The sequence below is a fragment of the Dromaius novaehollandiae genome, chromosome 2, assembly GCF_036370855.1.
Source record: "Dromaius novaehollandiae isolate bDroNov1 chromosome 2, bDroNov1.hap1, whole genome shotgun sequence".
In the NCBI taxonomy this organism is placed as follows: domain Eukaryota; kingdom Metazoa; phylum Chordata; class Aves; order Casuariiformes; family Dromaiidae; genus Dromaius; species Dromaius novaehollandiae.
In genome coordinates this window covers 148,046,965-148,066,747 of record NC_088099.1, presented here as the reverse complement: position 1 = coordinate 148,066,747, position 19,783 = coordinate 148,046,965, and the positions used below count along the sequence as shown (strand labels likewise).

At 37.4% G+C, this 19,783-nt stretch overlaps 1 protein-coding gene across 2 annotated transcripts in view; it reads left to right on the top strand.

Annotated features, from left to right (window-relative positions):
- Positions 1–19,783, top strand: part of SLC26A7 (solute carrier family 26 member 7) — a 73,573-nt gene that overhangs the window by 5,068 nt on the left and 48,722 nt on the right. For both annotated transcript variants that reach the window (XM_064507759.1, XM_064507758.1), the window contains exons 2-3: positions 9,962–10,072; positions 15,347–15,523. In XM_064507759.1, the coding sequence (XP_064363829.1) occupies positions 9,962–10,072; positions 15,347–15,523 (288 nt within the window). The remainder of the gene's footprint in view (positions 1–9,961; positions 10,073–15,346; positions 15,524–19,783) is intronic.

Below are 19,783 nucleotides of genomic sequence, written 5' to 3'. Positions count from 1 at the left end.
TCTGAATTTTCCCTGCATGACAATATTAAGATGAATTAAGATGTAATCTTTCCATGTCACTAAATCTCATAAAGTTATCATCCTGTCTTTTTTGTATTTTTCAGAATGCAGCTGCTCAGCTCATTTTAACAGTCTGTGGTGACTCTTTATTGCACCAAGCAAATTACTTGTTTTTACTTCTAAGGCCTTTCATAGCTGATTGTTTCACTGGCATCGTTTATTTATTATCACGGTATAGATCCATCTCTGACTAGTCCATTTTGCTAGCCTTCTTCATCCAATCTTATCTTTTCAAACAAATACCTTTGTGTCTTCTGTCAGGATTTGAATTATGCAATGAATGTTGGTTGGTATATAGTATCCCCATCTCAGTATTCGATTTTGGACTGTTATTTAGAACATGTTTCTTTTTTCTTTTTCTTTTTTCTTTTTTTCTTTTTTGTGGGCAGAACTATGCTCACTGTCCACCCAGACGGCACCTGAAAGCCATGTAGGCAATCTTTCAATTTATATGCCTCTCTGGCTGTCATGAAATGCAAGAAAAGGAAATCTGAGTTTGTTTAAAAATGGCTATGCAAATTTATCCTCTGTCATGCAGTTAAATTCACCACCAGAGAAATAATGTCTAAAGTTAGTCTGTTTGAATATGTGCATTAGTGTACATAACTTATTCAAGTACCTTGGTTCTCTTTGCAGTTAGAGAACACAAAAAACTCTGAAGTTTAAATCACAGTACTTTGGTTAGGACATTATCTAATGTTGAAGTTAAGTGCTCTGAATTAACACATGAAGTTGCCTTACTCTTTCTGGATGTAGATTCCCAATAAAGGAACCTAAACGTAAACTCTTCCTCCCAAGCTTCTTGCAGGATCTTGCCTGAGCTTTTGATAATTATAATCCTCTTCTGCAAGCTCTTGATGATCAGAGTGATTCCTGCTTAGACATAGACGTGACTTAATTTCTCTTCTGTCATTCACCAGGTGCTGGTAATACTTTCATGTCACACTTTTTGTTATAGGACCTTGGAACTCTTTACTCTGTCTAGTAGGAAAAATATATTAACTCCCCTTTATGGGGAGGAAAATTAGAAACACAGAAGTGCTTCTGCTTGAAACACAGAAATTACTCACATAAGACTGCACAGATAGTTTATGGTGCAGACAATATGAGCTTCTTCAGTTCTTCCCTAATAACATGAACATCCAAAGTCACAACTCAGTAAAAGCAAGACCTTCCAAAAATAAATAAATAAAATAAAATAAAATAGAGTAAAAAAGCAAGAGCTTCCTCAGCCTTAGGGAAAAAGTGAACAAAGCAAAGACTTACTGCATTCAGAATTTGATCAGAATTGAAGATAATAGTCCTGTAGCCTCAATACAAATTCAGTGCTTTATCTCAGTTTTCTTGAAGGATGCTGACTTTGTCCATGTGGAAAATGGGCAAGGGCATGGATATGGAACTGAGATGGTAATAAACCATAGAAAATTAAATTCACTCAGATCAAGAGCTGAGATGGGTAATCTTTATCTCAGAATTCTGGAAGAATAGGTAAGTCACATCACAGATCGAGTAACAAGTACCTTTAATGATTTTGTCAGATTTGGAATATCTTATGACTGGATCATACTGGGTGTAGTGTTGTATCCAAGTTACAATCCTGCTTTGCAGAAGACCGAATGCAAGCAGTAAAAGTATATTCTTTAGTGATAAGGAACATAATACTTGCATGTGTAACAATAAAGGATACCAGAGTGAATGTTTCTGCATACCCAGTTCTGAAGTAAGGCTCCAGCGCAGTTAGTGGTTTTGTTTCAGACTTATATATGCAGTCATCTAAGTTGTAGCACATGAACAGTTTTAGCACAAGAACAATTTGGTATAAAGTAGCATAAATAAGTTTAGGCTTAAAACTGGAAGTAGTTCTAAAAGTATTCCATTAAAATATTGGGATGAAAAAGTGTATCTCCTTATCACATAATTAGATGCATGTGCTAAATTACACGTTTGCCTGTCATAACAGGGATAGAACTCAGTACACGAGGAGGTTCCTTCACAAATTTATGTTCCCCTCCAATATCTTCTGTGGCTCAAAACACTGGGAAGTTTTTAACTGAGATATTTCTATCTATAAATTAAGATAAATGATTTTCTTTCAAAGAAAAATACTGTCACTGTATTTGCAGATTCAGTCTTTATCTTGCTAAGATCCTGGTGTTTGTCTGGATTCATAGATATTATATTTTCTTTTTTTGCAAATAAACATCTGCCCATGTGCTATACTGCACTGCACTCGGAAGGTCTCCATGTGGAAGCATATAGGTACAGGATTTGAACTTTCAAGTCAGTCAGATTTGGGACTATGACAGTGTTCTGTGATTTTAAAAAATATACTTTTTTGTAGTCAACTAGCACACGGATATATATTTTCTTTAGTATTTATATGAAACATTATACATTTGCTGGCTTTTCTGTGACCTATCATGAGCAAGAAATGCTTTGGCTCAAACAGGTTTGGTGGGTCATTTTGGGGGGTGGTTGGGGAGCCCTTGAGACATGTTTTCTCTAAAAGTAAAATATGTAAATGGCATGTGATGAAATCAGTATTGTTATTCATGCCAACTTCTTTTATTCTGCAGGACCAATAATAACTCACGGAGGATTGGTATGTTTTGTGTAATGTTTTAATTAAAGTTAATTTAATCTTGAGCTGGATTTATTGCTGAACTAATTCCTTAACAATGACTGGAGACCTTGCCATTAAAAAAATGGACTGTACTGGCTTCATGCATTCCAGAACTGGTGCCCAGTATTTTGGAAGGCATGATGCCAAAAAAAATTTTCTTTTTTAGCTTTTCATGGAAGAAACCCAGCTGTGTCTTCTAAAGGGTGATGGCTGCCTGTTATAATTTTTTTTTCCCCAGGCTCTGATCATAAATGTAGAAATAAATATACTTTGAGCAGACTAACTGGAGCTAATAATTTTATTAAGGAGAAAGTCTGTCTTGTAAATATATAGTTGGCATACAAATTGTATATGTAGATGAAATTGAATAAGCACTTTTGGAAACAGAGCCAGAAAAATCTCCTAGAGAATGCATTGCAGTATCCATACAGTTCATAAATGATTTGTGGAGGAAAGTCTCCAGCTGAACTCTCTTATAGCTCTTCTATACAAAGAATAATGATGTAAGCCAATCATGAAATGTAACATGTTAGTAAGTAAATGCAAGTTTTATATTAATACAACTTTTCAGCAGAGGACTAAGGAAATGATGTTGTGCATGCACAATTTGAACTCCAATGATTATTAAAATTCTTCCAAATTACGCATGGGCTAATACAGACCTCTCTGACAAACTACTAGAAATGTGAATTCAGCTTCTGAATGACCACTGAATCCTCTGGGTCTTGATGCAAAGGTACGTTTAGTATGAGCAGATAAGCACCGCGGATCTTAGATTCCTAAGCCTGCATCTTGGCTGAGCACCATGGACAGAGACCAACTGCCCGCAAATATGGGACACACTGATACAGAGAAAGAAATTACTTCACCTATAATCTCCCAGGTCAGAGAGATGGAGCAGACTGTTAGTGCTGAGATCCTTGACCACCAACTTGTCAAATGAATGTCTTTTCGTGGGCTTCATAAAGTCCAGTTCATCTTGGTTTAAGGCTGTTGTTAGTCATCATGTTTCCAAGGGATCATTAGCTCGTTATCAGCGCTTGTCAAATAATCTTTCAAAACTGTAGTTATACATAAAAAAAATTGTTAGGGAATGTAGTATTTTAAGTATCTTCTGTTTTTTTTTCTTTTTACTTCAATCAAAATTACTTTTTTGGGGACCCATATTTGCCCCAATTTGTCTCAATGCTGAGGTTAGTATATGGAGACGCAGGTAGTAAGACTGATCAAATTTAATTTGACTATGTTAAACACAACAAAATTAAAACTAAAGAATACCATGAAAATCATTGGGAAAAGGTAATCCTGGAGTTAGAAATTAAAGTCTGTGATATGAATTGTTGGGTGTCTGATTTGTTGTTTCCCCAAGAGGGATTAATAGGAGACTCAGTCATCAGTCTTGCTCATGTTTATTATATCATATTAAATCTGTAGTAATTTTACATTTCAGGGCATCTCTCGGTCCCCTGTATGGGCTGACAGGAAATATTTTGCTTATTTCATAACTGAGCTTTGGGAACAAAGGGAAAAATTGTCTTTTCTTGAAGTATCAGAGATTGACCACAATTTCAGATAGCATTTTGAGTGTGATGGAATGCACTAGTGTTGTTTTGCATTCCCTACGCTTGGGGTTTGACCATCATCACATTAAAAATAAAAGGGAGATCATCTTTATATAGCTCAAGTTCCTGATAAAGTTATTTGAATATATAAAAATACAGGAAAACCTATCAAATTTATAGCTTTTCACTGCAAGAAGGTAATGATAAAAATTTCAAATTCCTCAAATTAATTGCAGACTTATCAATTTCCTGCTCCTTAATTAAAATTTCTCGTTTGCATATCGTATCTCCAAAAGGTATGGTATAGCTTTCCTCTGAGCATACGTATGTATCAGGATCACATTTTTGGATACAGAATGTTGTTAACTAGCCAGCTATATTCCGATGATCCATAGCTCGTCCTAAGGAAAATGATTTTTATGGCTGCCGTTGTAGTTTTGTCACTAGCACAATTAGCAGAAACTGTCAAGTTAACATATTGAGAGACCTTTTTCCTGTGGTAGGACACGGCCTTGTTCCTACTTGTGTCAAGCGTGTTAGTAGTTATCTGTGTTTGTCACCTACCTGCAGTGGTGCCACACGTCTCCTGCTTGTTCAGTGCAGCATGCCAGGTGACTGTTGTGCATCCAGTGCTAGCCAGAGAACATGGTTTTCAATGCAACTGTGTCACACAATGTTATCTTATCATAAGGAGTTAGTTAAAACAAAGCACCGCAATAATAATGCATGGTATTTGAACGTATTGTTCATTCTTTGTTTGCATTTCTTTCCATGGAATTTATTTTCTTATTTGAAAACCTTAATGTCACTGCCATCAAGGGTTTTCTGTGTTACCAGTAAAGATTACCTGGCTTCTTTATTTTATGATCTGTTTCTTTTGAATTTTATTACTATTTGGAGTGAAAAAAATAAAATATTTTTTCCTGTCTTTTGACTAGTGCTTCAGGATATGGAATGCATTGTGGCAAAGTTTAATATGAAAATTAATGACATGAGCTGAAATAAGCTACTGGTTATTTCTTAATTTGAGTATTTGAACTTTTCAGAAGCTTATATGTCTAATCAGAAAGAATGAAGTCTTTGCTAAATCTGTTTTATAATACCCCTCTTATGCACAATTGACATGCTTCAGTAATGGGAACAAAATGCCAGCAAACAGAGCCAGGACTAGAATCAGAGCCTGGTAATTTTAGCTCTGTCCTGACTGCTGCTACCTGAGCACGAAAAGAATGAAGCACCACTTCTACAAACTTAATGGACACAAAAGACTATGTGTGAAAGAAAACCACCAAGGGCTGAAGTTACATTTAGATTACGTGTCTGTAAACCAGGCGTATTTCTCAGCAGCAATTCAGTGAGTAAAGCAAAGCTCTTTTATGGCTTCTGAGGCTTTGCTGGGCAGGGTAGTCCCTTCTACGCGGTCCTACAGGACTCGTGCCAGATTTCCGTGAGCCCATTCTCATGGCCAGAAGGGTTCAGTTCAGGTTGTGACTCTCTGGTCCTCTCGGCCCTGCGTAGAGAGCTGAAAGGAGATGTTGACACGGTTTCTGTTTTCCTGGTGTGCGTGATCTAGGGCTGTGCTGAGCTTCTTGTGCGCTAGCCACAACTTGTACAGTTTATGCTGGATCAAACGTAGTCTGGCCATAATTGTCAAATGTTTTAGATTCAGAATGTCTTAGAAAACATAAAAACAAAGTAAGCACATATAGAGGGGTGAGAATCAATTTTTATAGCCATCTGGTTACAGAATATTTTGCGGTAGCTGAACCCTTGCTTTCCTTGTAAATGCTGAGAGGAAAGAACAATGTATACTGTTCTTAATCCTATATTAATTGGAAGTTTTGAATAGTAAAGGAGCTAGTGGTCCCTCTTCTGGGAATGTTTTAGCTTAGCATGAGGTACATTACTCCAGTTTTCTTCTGTACTTCTAAGCTAAGCTCCTCTTGCACTGAGTGATTAAGTTGCTTAGGTTGAAAACCTATTAAAAATGAAATGTGTAGAATTTCGAAGGAAAACTTTAAGGTTCCAAATTAACATGATTTAAATGAAAACTTAAAATGTATATAAACATCATCTGATTTCAGCAAAATGGACTTGATATTTTGAAATATATCTTTCAAAATTGTTAACTTTTTCTGATGAAGAGAGGGTTTTTGTGCCTTCCTTGTAATAACTGATGGAGCAGTCCAAACACTAAAAAAAGAAAAAAAAAAAAAAGAAAAAAAATTTGCAAGGACCAGAGCATACAAAAGAACTAGTTGAGGTGAGCTCTGAAAGTATTGCGTATCAGTTCTGTAGTGGATGAATAGGAATTTCACACACTACAGAGAATGTATTCTGTTTTGTTTCCAGATGAAAATATTCTAAATTTGTAACTGTGTATTTGTTTAATGTTAGAGAATTCATTCCATTTAATGACCAAGTATCTTAAACTTATAGAACTTTGCAGGTTATTTTAGCCAAAATTTATAGTCTTTCTAATGCTGCTTGTAAAATATATACCTGGCTGAGCATTCAGTAATGAATCTAGTGTATTTCCCCTAGGCTCCTCTACACAGAAAGGTCACTCCATTTCAATCATATTGTTATAGTTAAAATGTGGTTGAAGTTATGCTGGTTTTGCCTGTTCTTTTTGTTTTCGGAGAGGAAAATAAATTACTTTTCCATTAATCCTTTTTTGCAAGACTAGAAGTCTTATCTCTGTGAGTCTACTAGGTAGTTTATTATAAAGTTTTTGTTTGTTTTTGATTTTATTACTAAGACTGGTAATAGTTGACAATACTGGTAGAACCTTTCAGTGTTGAGCAGGCCTTAAAAATTTCATTCTCCTTTTCTTCTCCCTCTTTTTTTTCCCCACGCTCCTTTTTGCCTGGATAGAGCCATGCAGCTGCTGTCCTGAGTTGCTTCTGTTCTTCTCAGGCACACCCTCTTCTGCTGCTCTTAGGTCAGAATCTTCTTTTATATCTGTTAATCATGTGAACATGGATGTGAAACTATAATTTCATTTCAACAGATCTCCCTGGCTCATGATAATGTGCTGAAAAAGAGAAAAAAAGCAGAACCAATGATCAATAAATGCATAAATTTTAATTTTCAGTAAATATGTTAATTTAAAAGGCAAAATTGCAGTGAAGTCCATTTTTGTTAAAAAAGAGCATCAAAGTTTTAAAATGGATTTGTGAAAATCCACTGGTACTTTAAAAAAAGTTTATTTCTACTATATGATCTCTCACTGACTGTGTTAATATAGGTGTTTGGGAGTATCATCACATGGGTTCTCTCATGGATATGGCAACACAGGTGTGATTGAGTTATCTTAGTCTTCTGTATTTCCCCTTCCATGAAGTCAGTGAAAGGTTTTCATTACCTCCTACTGCTAAAGGTCATTCAATCCTGAAATTTTTTTCCAAAGATTGAAATTTCTGATATTTTCCTTCTGCTTGTGAACAAAGTAGACTTTTTTCTTTTCTTTTTTTTCAGCACCTCAATTTTATCTCTTTTCTTCTTCCTGTGAGCTCTACTGTAATTTTTAAGTAACAAGAGAAAAAAGCCTAGCAATGAAATGTGTTCTACAAGCAAAGTAAGATGGTTTCCCTCTCTCTTATATTATAGCAACCAGCAGCTCAAAAGTTGACTATGTTCCAGCTGTCTTGTGCTTGAGTCCATCAGCATCCAAAACCCCCCCTAACATCCAATCTCACTTACTCAAAAAAGCCAAAGCTTTCCTAGCCTTAGCCCTTCTCATAGCTAACACTAAATACAATGCAGTTTAGTCTTGAGTATATTTGCAATTCACTTGGTTAACATGCAATTAATTGCTAGCAAGACACTTCTGGTCAGTCTCTGGGGAGGTGAGTAAATTTCACACTCTGTAAATGTCTGTATCAGCAACTGTTTGCTACCATTGCACGTTGACAGCTATTTTTGGGTGTTTATTCTCAATGTAAGTCATAGCTGAAAGAAAGAATCAGAAAATGCTACTCAGCACGTGGTATAATTAGACAGCTATAATCAATTGCTGCAGTCATTAAGTTCTACTTCACAGAGTCCAGAGTATATGAAGCTGATCAGTGTAAGATCTATGCTTAGAAAAATCTTCACTGGGATGTTTTTTTAAGAACAGATGAACTGCTTGACCTTGTCTACTTCACAGATAACTTGACACTTCTGCCCTTTCGACATTTTATTGCCTTCCCCCACCACGTGCTCTTTGTCACAGGCTCAGATCTAAATTCATGAAGGGAGCTCTCGAACCAAAATGTTCTTCACTGCCACTGAAAACCTAAAACAAAAGAAGTTTTTTGGCACCCTCCTTGTCATTAAAACCCCATACACCAGTGCTTCAAATAATAAATGCTTTCTGGAGCAGTGAAGAAAATTTGGTAGGAGCACCTAACTTTCTTGAGAGGTTTCAAATGTAAAAAGAAGGTAAATCAATCTAACAGATATGAATCACCTGTCTCCCACAGAATGTGTGTGGCCATTCTGCTAATACACATGCATGCATGCTACCTTAGATTGGTTACTCAGTTTGAAGGTGGACTTCAGAAAGGCACCTTGTGTGTTACACAAGCCTTCCCTACTGCAGGACAAGGTACAAGTTATTCACCAAGATTTGTGCCGAAACCCTGCCAGGCAATTTCCCCTAGCCTTAGTTTCCAGGAGGGAAACAACGACAGAGCCCTCGCATCACATCACCAAAGGTACCTGTGTTACAGGGATAGCCTACCTGGTCCTGGAGACCCTGCTGAACAATGGATGAAGAGAAATTCCAGTACAGGCTGCTGCTCTGAGAGGATTCTGGTTCCTCCTGTTGACTCTTCCAAGAAGTCAATGCAGACTTGTTTCCTAACTTAGGTATTGAAAGCGACCAAAGATGTTCCTTTGCAGGAATGTCTCTGTTAAAAGCTGATTTCTTGGTATGTTCAGAGACTTTCTAAGAGAAATGACATAGAGCACTATCCTCTATATCTATGAAACCAAGATTAACTAGTAAATCTGTAAAGTTAAATCTTTTACCAGTTCAGTTCATTTCCAATCTCAACAAAAAATTCAAATGTTTTCCATATTTCTGGACCAGTAGCTTTACATAATGAAGGAAATATTAATATCTGCATGAATAAAAAGACCCAGGCACATGAAGACAATGAACTCTGGAATTTTTTTTTTGTTTAAGAAATTAGAGGAAAACAGATGGGCTCCATCCAAACCAAAAATATGTTTTTTGACCTGATCATAAGAAATAACCATCTGATCTCCTAGAGCTCTGGCAGAAGCAAAATTCTATAACTTGTTTCAGTTATTACTAATGCTGTTAAACCAGTGTCTATCAGTGAGGCATGGAATGTTGCTGCCTTTTCCGCTGAGGATTGTCTATTAAAAAAGTTTGGAATCAGTGGTGGAGACAACCTGGAAACATAGTAGTTGATGTCGTAGGTATGGTCTGTGATCTGTTTGTTCCTGTGGTAGACCATACCAGATATTCAGGAGTGTATCTGAGAAATGTGAGGATTCTGGTGATAGACAACATGTGAAAACCTTCCACAGTTCTTCCTGATCCTCACTGTGTAGTAACTGGCTTATGCTCTAGATTTTTACAAATAGTTTTTTACCTGCTCTTAATAAAAGTAGACATTTCCTCATAAACAAAAATTGAATGTAGAGCAGTTTTACTTAATCTTCATGCAAGAAACTAACTCTACTTAACTTTCTATAGGGCTGGCCTTCGCTGTTCTGTCTTCAGTCCATCCAGTTTTTGGTTTATATGGCTCTTTCTTTCCTGTCATTATTTATGCTGTATTTGGAATGGGACGCCACGTCGCGACAGGTAAGTGTCTATTTGCTAAAACATTTCCAGAAATAAGGAATCGGAAGGTAAAAATCTTTCATATTTTAAAACCAATTGAAGGAAAAATATCTGAGACTGAACAGAAATAAGTTTTTTGTGCTTCTTTGTACACCTTTGCTTTTCCAGTTTAAGCAAAATACTTTAAAGGGGCTCATTAAGGATATTGGAGTTACTCCTACTACTGTAATTTAGTATTGCATTGACACTTCCTTTGTAAATGTAGTTTATTAAGGGTTTTTGTAGTTTAACTCTACTCTATTAATCTGCCGCAGGCCAAGACTTTAACAAAGGGTTCAACCAAGAAGGTATTTGCAAATAGGAATGAAAAAGGCTCAAATGCTTCTTAAAACACAGAAAACACACCTTACTTCTCACTTGGCTAAAACACAAACCCACCATTTCTCACAAAAAAACTTTCTATGCCTGTTACTTGCTATTGTATTAAAGCTAGAAATTCTCCCAATGAGCTGCATCAATACAGCTCAGTACAATTGCCTCTCCATTCACAGCGTAATAGATAGGCAGCAAAAGGTGTTTCACTGACTACTATGCTAGTAGTTATGAGGTACTTACTTACCTTCAGCAGATCCGACAGGCTGCCCATATCTGTACTAACAAGTAAATGGTAAAGAGTTGTGGAAAGATGGGCTTGACTGTGTGTCCCTGAAGTGCTTCTGCTGTCCACATCAACAAGACATTGTCTTGTGCTGATGCTGACAGGCTGCATACAGGATGCAGGGGGCATGTGGGCAGCCTCAGGACACAGTGGCGTGGGTTCACACGGAGAAACTGATCATGTCTATCTGCACCAAGGTGCAGAGCAGGGAATGCATGGTGGAGACCTTGTGCTGTATGAATTTGAGTTCCCAGTGCATCAGAAGATCCACGTCCCCATTAAAAGGGGCTTCACCAAGTTCAGTAGGGACAAGTCTGAGGAGATGGTAGCCCAGAAGTAGCATACCCCTAACAACAACCCAGCTGAATATATGGCCAGACACAGTCTTGGACAAGTAGCACATGCTCCATGTTACCTGACCCTCCCTGTAGCATCCTGTATCCCTTCCAGCTCGGCCATGCTCAAGGCCTGCTTGAGCAGGGGGGTTGGACTAGGTGATCTCTACAGGTCCCTTCCAACTTCAACCATTCTGTGATTCTGTAGGGCAGGGCCTGGATCAGCAAGCATTAATTGTCTCCTTTGACCTCTTAGAAATAGGTATCTGTCAATCTATCTATCTACATGCATAGCCTAACCCCTGTGCAATATCTGGCAAACCAGACCTGAATTATGTCAGTATCTTTGGGTCTTGAGACATGGACACAATAAACTAGCAATTCTTCAGTGGCTTTTGTTCATATTTTAGAGGAAAAGCTGTCAATCGTGTGTTTGGCTGACTCATAATTCTTATGCCAGGCCTTCCAGTATTCAGTTGATTTACCTAAAACTACTGGCCAGCTGTAAATTGTCTTGGGCAAGGGGAAAGCTGAAAGTTTGTTTTCTCTAAATGCATAGAAAGTATTTGTGTCTTTTGGTATCTGAGAAGGATCTGTGGATGCTGTTAGTGACTTGATGCTGTAATGAGCAATGGAACGTACTCAGCTGATGTAAGAAAGAGAAACATTTAAAAATGAAAATTTAGAATTTGGAACATAATTTTAGTACTTGATTGGAGAGAGATTCCATTTTTTACTTAACAAGTTTTTAAATTAAAGATATAAAAATATGAATATTTCAAAACTGAACTAATCTAGCAATAGATTGTCAGCTTTTTTATATAACATTATTAGACAGACAAGGACCTCTCACACTTATGTGGGAAAGATGATAGATAAATAAGTATATAGTTGACATAAGTTCTAGTAATGAAAACAGCAGATTATGAAATGGATAAATATAAGCAGCTAAGTCAGATATTATATTCTTGGGAGGGAGTATCATTCAGTGGATGATTTGCCAAATAGCCCACAATTCCACAGATGTGGATTCTTGCATGGTCCATTTCATGGAAACCTGTTCTTTTCACAGGTGTATGTTCTAGAATTTAATCTTAAAACAACAACAACAAAAAACCCCAAACAGTTCTTCTCTGGCAGAAGAACTTGTACTGCCTGCCTCAGATCCCCAAGTTCTCTGAAAGTCCTCTTGTATGAATGGTGAAAATTTCTTCTACCAAGAATTTCTGCAAATCAGTGGGGCTCTCTATATGTATACAAGCTGCAAGAATGATCTTTATTAGTAAGGTCATTTGTATGAAACGTGAAATTCATCAATCACCCAATTCTGTGAACTTTTACTCACTTGAAATGTCTCTCTTGTGACACGGTTAATCTAATTACAAAGATTACCTGAGCAACAAATCACTGCATAGACTTTTTCTTGCCTACTTTTGATATAAGTGAACTTGGAGGATCCTTGGATACATCTTTGTGATAATATCATACATAGAATTTGATTTCAAGTAGAATTTTCTGTAAACCATTTTCAAACCCAGTCTTATGCAAGAAAAATGTAAAAATGCAGGAATTCATAAGAAAAAAAGGAGCAACCTTAAAAGCAAAACACCTGCAAGTATCTTGAATGTTGTTAAAAAATATCGTACAAAAAACTCAGGAAATGTGTGTCTCATGATTCAAAAAAGAAAATGTGATCCAAAAAACCCCTTCATGGTTCAGAGGGCTATCATAGGGAAAAGTTCAGCACTTAAAAAATAGAAGGCTTGACCAAATGAGATGAACAGGAGAGCCCATGAAATGTGGTAGGTCAAACACATCCAGGAAGCTGAGAAGGCTAAAAACAATTTGAAGAGTGCCATGGAGAGGATGATCAAACTGATAGTTAAAATTCTTAGAATACATCAAAATCAAGAAGCCTGGGAGGAAACTGGTGGGATGTCTTTATTACAAAAGTGTAACACGCACACTCCGTGATGAGGCCCTAGCAGAGAAGCTCAGTGATTTCTTTCTGTTGGCCTCTATTACTGGAGGTGCTGAGGAGATTCCTACACTTCATATGTTCTGTGTGCCACATTAATCAGTAGAGCTAGATCAACCTGAAGTAAACAGATGTGATAGATCCCAATAAATCACCAGGGCTGGAAGGCTTTTCCCTGGGAATTTTGAAGGAACTCAGATGTGAAATGCAGGACTGCTGGGCAATGCATATAACCTGTCACTACAGTCAGCCACAGGATTGGCAGGTTACCAGTGTAATTTCATCCATCAGAAGGGCTCTGGAGGGAATTCTGGGAACTGCAGACCTGTCTCACTCTTGACAAGATAGTCTGTAATAGAAAATAAAAGCACTGAAGATATGTATAATCACAGTCTATTGGAAAGGAATTAAACTGACTTCTGCAAAGGAATAATCCTACCTGACTAACCTCCTGGAGTTTTGTAAGAGAGTCGGTAAGCATGTGGAGAAAGAAACACTTTAGATATGAAATATTTGAATGGTCAAAGAGCCACTGATAAGGTTCCACACCAAAGGTTATTAAAGAAACTAAATTGTCTTTGTATTATGAGAAAAGTTACTTTATTATTTGTTTTCTGATTAAAGGATAAGAAGCAAAAAATAGAGCTTAGTTGTCATTTTTCAGGATGGAGGAGTCCCTGGTAGCTCAAAGAATTGCTGCTGGAACCAGTCTTACTCAATGTCTTCATCAGTGACTTGGAGAAAGGAGAGGACAGACAGATTTCCAGTTTTAGGAATGATACCATCCTGGGTAATCAAACATTGCGTTGTTGCTTAGGAAAGCTAGAAGGACCTTGCACAGTTGAGGGTGTGGGCAAAAAGGCATGTGAGTCTGAATGTAGATAAGCATAGGGTAATGCACCTGAGGGAAACAAATCTAAATTATGCCTACTTGAGGCTGAATTCAGAGCTTGCAGATGCAACTAAGGGAACAGAATCTGGGGTCATCATTGACAGTTATCTAAAATTGCCATCACAATGATCAGTTGCAGCTGAAAAAAATAACAAGACACTGGGCATTATCAGGCAGGTTATTGAGAATAAGACAGAGAACTTCATTTTGGCACTATGTAGCATCTTGGTGCAACTGCATTGTGAGTACTGTGCACAGTTCTGGTCTCCGCATCTCAAGACAGATGCGTGGAGTTAGAGATAGTACAAAGAAGGGCAACTAAAATGATTAGGAGATGGAACACTTGTCCTATAAGGAGTGGGATTCTTCAGCTGGGAGAGAAAATGACTGCGGAGGCATACACCAGAGGTGAAGGTAGAACTGTATTCAGCAGATCCTGCAACACTAGAAGTTAGGCATGCTCAATGAAACTGGTAAGAGATCACTTTAAAAGCATAGATTAAGGAAGATACTACATCTGATAGTGAAGTCCTGGGACTTGATACCAGAGAAGATTGTGGAGGCAGAAAGTATATGAGGGTTCAAAAAGGAGTTTAGACAAATTCATGAATTCTGACCTATAAACCAATTGTAAAAGATCCACACAAATGTGTACACACTAACATTCCTAAGACAGCAGTTGTGGGTGCCGGGGGATTACGAGTGGAATGGACCACAGAAAGGGGCCAGGCTTGTGTGCTTTCCCTAAGTAACACCTCTGATTGCCGCAGCTGGAGGCAGAGTATTGTGCCAGATGGACTATTGAACTGACATAGTAGTACATTTCTTATAATCTTAGAGCTTTTGGTGATGCATCTGTGCCTTTTAATATGGAATTATCGTCCTTCTTTATCTGTCTGTCACTAAACTTGCTTTACATCTTTCAGCAAATAAATGTTTCTCATAACCTGCCTCCATTTGTTAGTGTGCAGCTTGCTTGTTTGTTGCATTTTTGAGCCTACACATCTTCTAACTCTATTGGGTTGGGTACTATGTATATAGCATGAATTGACTGCCCTAAAAGTTTGAATGGTGAACATTTGGGACTCTCAGTCAAAAAAATCATTTCATCACACACATAGTGAGTCTGTGCATCTGTGGTATGTTGAACTCATTGTGAATTGTTTTGTTCCAGCCTCTTTTGTTAATGTGTCTTCATGAATATGCTCACCAAAAATTTACATTTAATTTGTGTGTCAGGTACAAAAGAGATTTACATGTAGAAATTTGTGTTAAGCAAAAAAAGACTATAAAATTTGTTCTTAGCATGATGGGAATGCACAAAAGAGCGCTTTCACTTATAATGGCCAAGTTTTGAAAAAGAGACCATTAGTGATGAGTACAGGCAGATATAGGGCTATTGGTAACTAATCTGTGGCTTTTTTTTCTATAGGAACTTTTGCTTTAACTTCCTTAATATCTGCCAATGCAGTTGAACGTCTTGTACCTTCAGTCAGCACTAATTTCACTATAAACAATAATTCAGGAGTCTTGGGCCTCTCAGAGTTTGAAATGCAGAGGATTGGAGTTGCTGCAGCAGTTTCATTTTTAGGAGGACTCATTCAGGTAGGTAGTGAACACATAATCTGTATGCTACTGATGTATTTGTGACAGTTATGACATTTGTATCACATTTTTTCACTTCTGTGAGAAAAACTGAGTAGGGGTCTGGTCAGATGCTCATGAATGATGAAATTAATGAGTTTTAAGAATTTACTGTTCTGTAGTGGAGATGTACTAGTTGTCTGTATACATGATCCTAGAGTTTTGCAATATGAAGTAAAACCACATTCACTCAACTCTTCACTTGCTGTTCGTTCTCCATATTTCCAAGGTTTTCTATTGCTCTTGGCTTGAAAAGAAATAGTATACAATATTCAATAATAAAAACCAGTAGGAAAAATAAATATCTTTAAATTCTCTTTAGAGTTCACACACCCATCATTAAAGCAAAATAAATTAGTAAAACAGATGTCTTCAAATGATTCTCCAAAGCTTATTAAAATGATCAGAGGTCTTTTATTTATTTTTTTTTCTTTTCTTCTTCTGACCACAAACACTGAGTCCCTTTATCCATTGCCAGTTGCTTAAGTCTTCAAAGAGGGCTTCCATCTTTCCTTGTAAATATTAAGGCCTAGATCCACAAATGGAAGAAATATTCCAGCACTCAGGCCAGGTACCTGACCTCCTGAGAGGAATTCCGATCCTCTATGCTTGGTGCTTTGGATCCCTCTGCTATGTAGAAGAAGAAATAAGGAGCTCAGAAGGCGATCTTCAGTGGCCAGCATGCTCAGCAGGAACTGGGGCATATGCTTATGTTGGACAGTAGCAAAATCAAGAAGCATGGTTATTTCTGTTTGTTTGTTTATTTATTTGATTGATTCTTTTATTGGTCACAGAATTATGACTTGAGTGTGAGGGAAATCCCACAGACAGCATAAAGCAGGCCTGATGTTGATTGTGCCTGGCCTCTGAATGAGCTGCGTTTTTGCACCAATGGGTGCCAAACAACACTGCCTCATGTGCAGAGTGAAACTGGACTCACAGCTCATAACCACGTGAAGTCCTTCGAGCATATACAGAGCTCTTCATGTGGCAGTGTTGGCCTCAGAGCCTTACAATCTCTTACATGGTCCTCAGAGAAGCTCACGTGTTAAAGAACAGAATGGCTAAAGTGGGAAGCTGGTGCCTGCATTTGATCTAACTTCAAAATTTGATGCAGAAAAACTTTGCCTAGCTGCTGGAGAATCCCTTGAGGTTTCTAAATCCTCTAGATCTCTTACTTTTTCATTTTGAGAAGCTGTGCTTTTATATAAGCCCTAAACTGCTCCAGCTGAGTTATCTCAGCCTATGTCACATCTAAACCTGATTGGAATGAGGAGAACTAGAAAATCCTCTGCCTGAATCTTCAAAGTAGGGCTGACAGGGAACTGTGCCAAGCATATGCAACAGGACCTGGGCTCCTCTCCCACTTCAGTAATGTCACTTTCAGTGGAATCCTACTAGTACAACCCCTGCTTGTAGTGCTGCCGCTAGTGTTTTATGCAAGTCTAATGATTAGGGCATTTGTCTAGAACATAGAGACTAGATTAAAATACTTATTTCTCGTATCCCAGAAGAGTGCCTTGAAGTTAGAGATCAAGGACATTCCAGTGGGCTCTGGACCAAAGCTGTGATTAAATTTTGTTTAGAACTTGCCATTGTCCCTGATGCTGTTAAGATCCCAGTCTCCTGGCTAGCAGTTACTGCACTTCCCAGTTAAGGTGACAAGGCGATTCTTGCTGGTAACAGAGAGAGCTAAGTCAGTGATCTGCTTCCTCTTATCAGACTAAAGTAAAAATAATGAATAGCCCCAGATTAGATGTGTTATTCTGGGACAAGAGGAATATTATGATGTATTTTGGAGAAACAGTTTTCTGTTGAAGTTGTCCTGAAATACATGAAATGTCCACAAGAAGTGGAATTGTCATGTTCCCTATGCTATTTGGTAAGTACTCATCTGGGAAGGGAGCAGAGCGGGGTTCTGGTGTCAGTCCATAAAACTGTTTCTCTATATTAAAAAAAATATATATATAAAATGCAGTCATCTAACCAGTCTGTTACACAAAAAACAGCAGATGCTATGACTGTTCCATTCCTTTGCTCAGTTTCCACAGAGGGGATGCAATGTCCTGCTCCAAAATAGCTGGTTCTTTCTTAGTAGAAGGAGATAAAGACTCCAACTTCCTTGGCCAGAAAAGTGATTTGATACTGTTTTTCCAGGTTTCCTTGTAAGTTTTATAAGCAGCAAATAACGCTAAAGAAAAAAAGACAAAAAAGAAAAAAAGTGACTCAGAGAGAGAAGGCCAAAGGAAAAGCTACATTTTTGAGCAAAACTGCTGGTGACTGCTTTGTCTTTTGTGAAGAACATAAGCTCTGAGCAGGCTGGCTGAGCCCTTCAGGGAATGTAGGCTCTGTGAATCTCAGTGGGATTTAGATACCAAGTGAATTTAGAGCTACTTCATGATCATCAGACAGAAATAGGTAGAGATTGTGAGTTCTTAACTTTTTGGTTTAGCTGCCTAAATTTTTTTCAAGCAATTAATTTTAGATTCCTAAATCACTTTTTAAATCTAATGTTTGAGGGCATATTCATAAAAGACGGAAGATATTTGGTTGACGTCCAAGACTGGATATACAGGAAAGTAGAGATTATTTTAAGGGGCACTCTTATGAAGATAACATAGAATTAAAAGAGAAGTAAATATAAAATAAAATCTTTAGTTACCACAAGCATTTAATGTAATACATTCATAGAGACTATTTCATTTTTAGAAGCAGAATGGAAGGTATAATACATATTTTTTTACGTGTATATAATTGCAACTCTATAAAGGTAAACAGCACATGGAAAGCTAACCAAGTTAATGGAAATATTCCCTGCTATTAAAAAGGCTTCTCCTCTCCCCTAGGTTTTGGGCCAGAGTTACTGTGCTCTATACCGGTTAAACTGATATATGAAAACTGAAAAGTTCAGTAGTTCATAGTGGAAAGATCATACAAGTAATTCGATGCAAAATATTCAAGAAAATAAATAAAAATGTCATCAGAGGTATTGGTGGGGCAGGGAAATGACAGAATGAAACAAACTGCTATGGATGGATTTTGTAATTAGAATTTGATGATGCCTTTATAGCATCAAAAATTCCTAAAAAAAATGCTGGGTATATATATATTTTTCCTGTTAGTATGCTGATAATTACATGAATATATGTGTCTATACTAAACTAAAAATGGAAATACATTAAATGGAAATTTAGCATTAAATAAATAGAGGAAATGCTGAATAAATAGAAGAAAGCTACTTGCTGTTGAGAGTAAAGAAAAGCAATTTTGATGCTAGAAAAAAGTAAGTTAGGCACTGCTTATCTGGAGAACATATTTAGATGGTCTGTTATCAGTTTACCTAGTAAGGAAGGAGCACATTTAAATATGCACTGTGTTTTCATATGGCTAATATTCTTATTCAATAGTTTGTTTACTCGAGGGGAAAATTATGCTGCACTATTCTCTGTTATACATAGTTCTTTATGAACTAAAAAAAAATGGTCTATTATATAGTGATAATCAGGGTTCCTTTTCTATCACAGTGGAAAGCTTTGGTTCTCATAGGCAGATCTTCCGTAACTTAAAAAGGAAAACTAGGCTGGGTGGGAGTCCTGTTTTTCACAATTGCAGTAAAACATACTACATGTTAGTCCAGAAAGGCCACTGAAAGATGTCTTTTCCAGGTCCTGGAGGGAGAAAAGCTCGCTTCACACCATCAGAAGCTAAAAAATGTTTCCTTAAGAGCTATAATTCAAAAGACCAAAGGCTACCAATTATAATGTCTATTGAAACAGATCAAAAAGAATTTTGGAGACTCAGACAAGCTGACCTCTGCATGTGTATGGCTAGTGGTCTTCAGAACCTCCTGAGATGCCTTTACTTTTGCAACCTCCTATTTTGACATAGCAGATGCAAAATAATAAAGGAGATGCTCACAGTCTATACCTCTGCCTTCCAAGAGATATTCCCCGTGGCTGACCTAGTCTCCTTAGCCTGTGCAGCAAATAATCCTGAAAGAGAACCACGTTATACTTTTTGTTCTGTTGAAAGTTCAGAAGCAGCAGCACGTGCATCATGTGCAGTTTTGAGCGTTCTAAAAATCTGTGTTCCAAAATGCAATTCATGCAACAGGTAACATAATATCAGACTTTCAACTGCTGTAGACAGAAAGTTTGATATTACAGATTTCCCAAGAGCCTGTTGTGTGATTAAAATTTTTACTGGCCAGAAAGTTTGATGGACA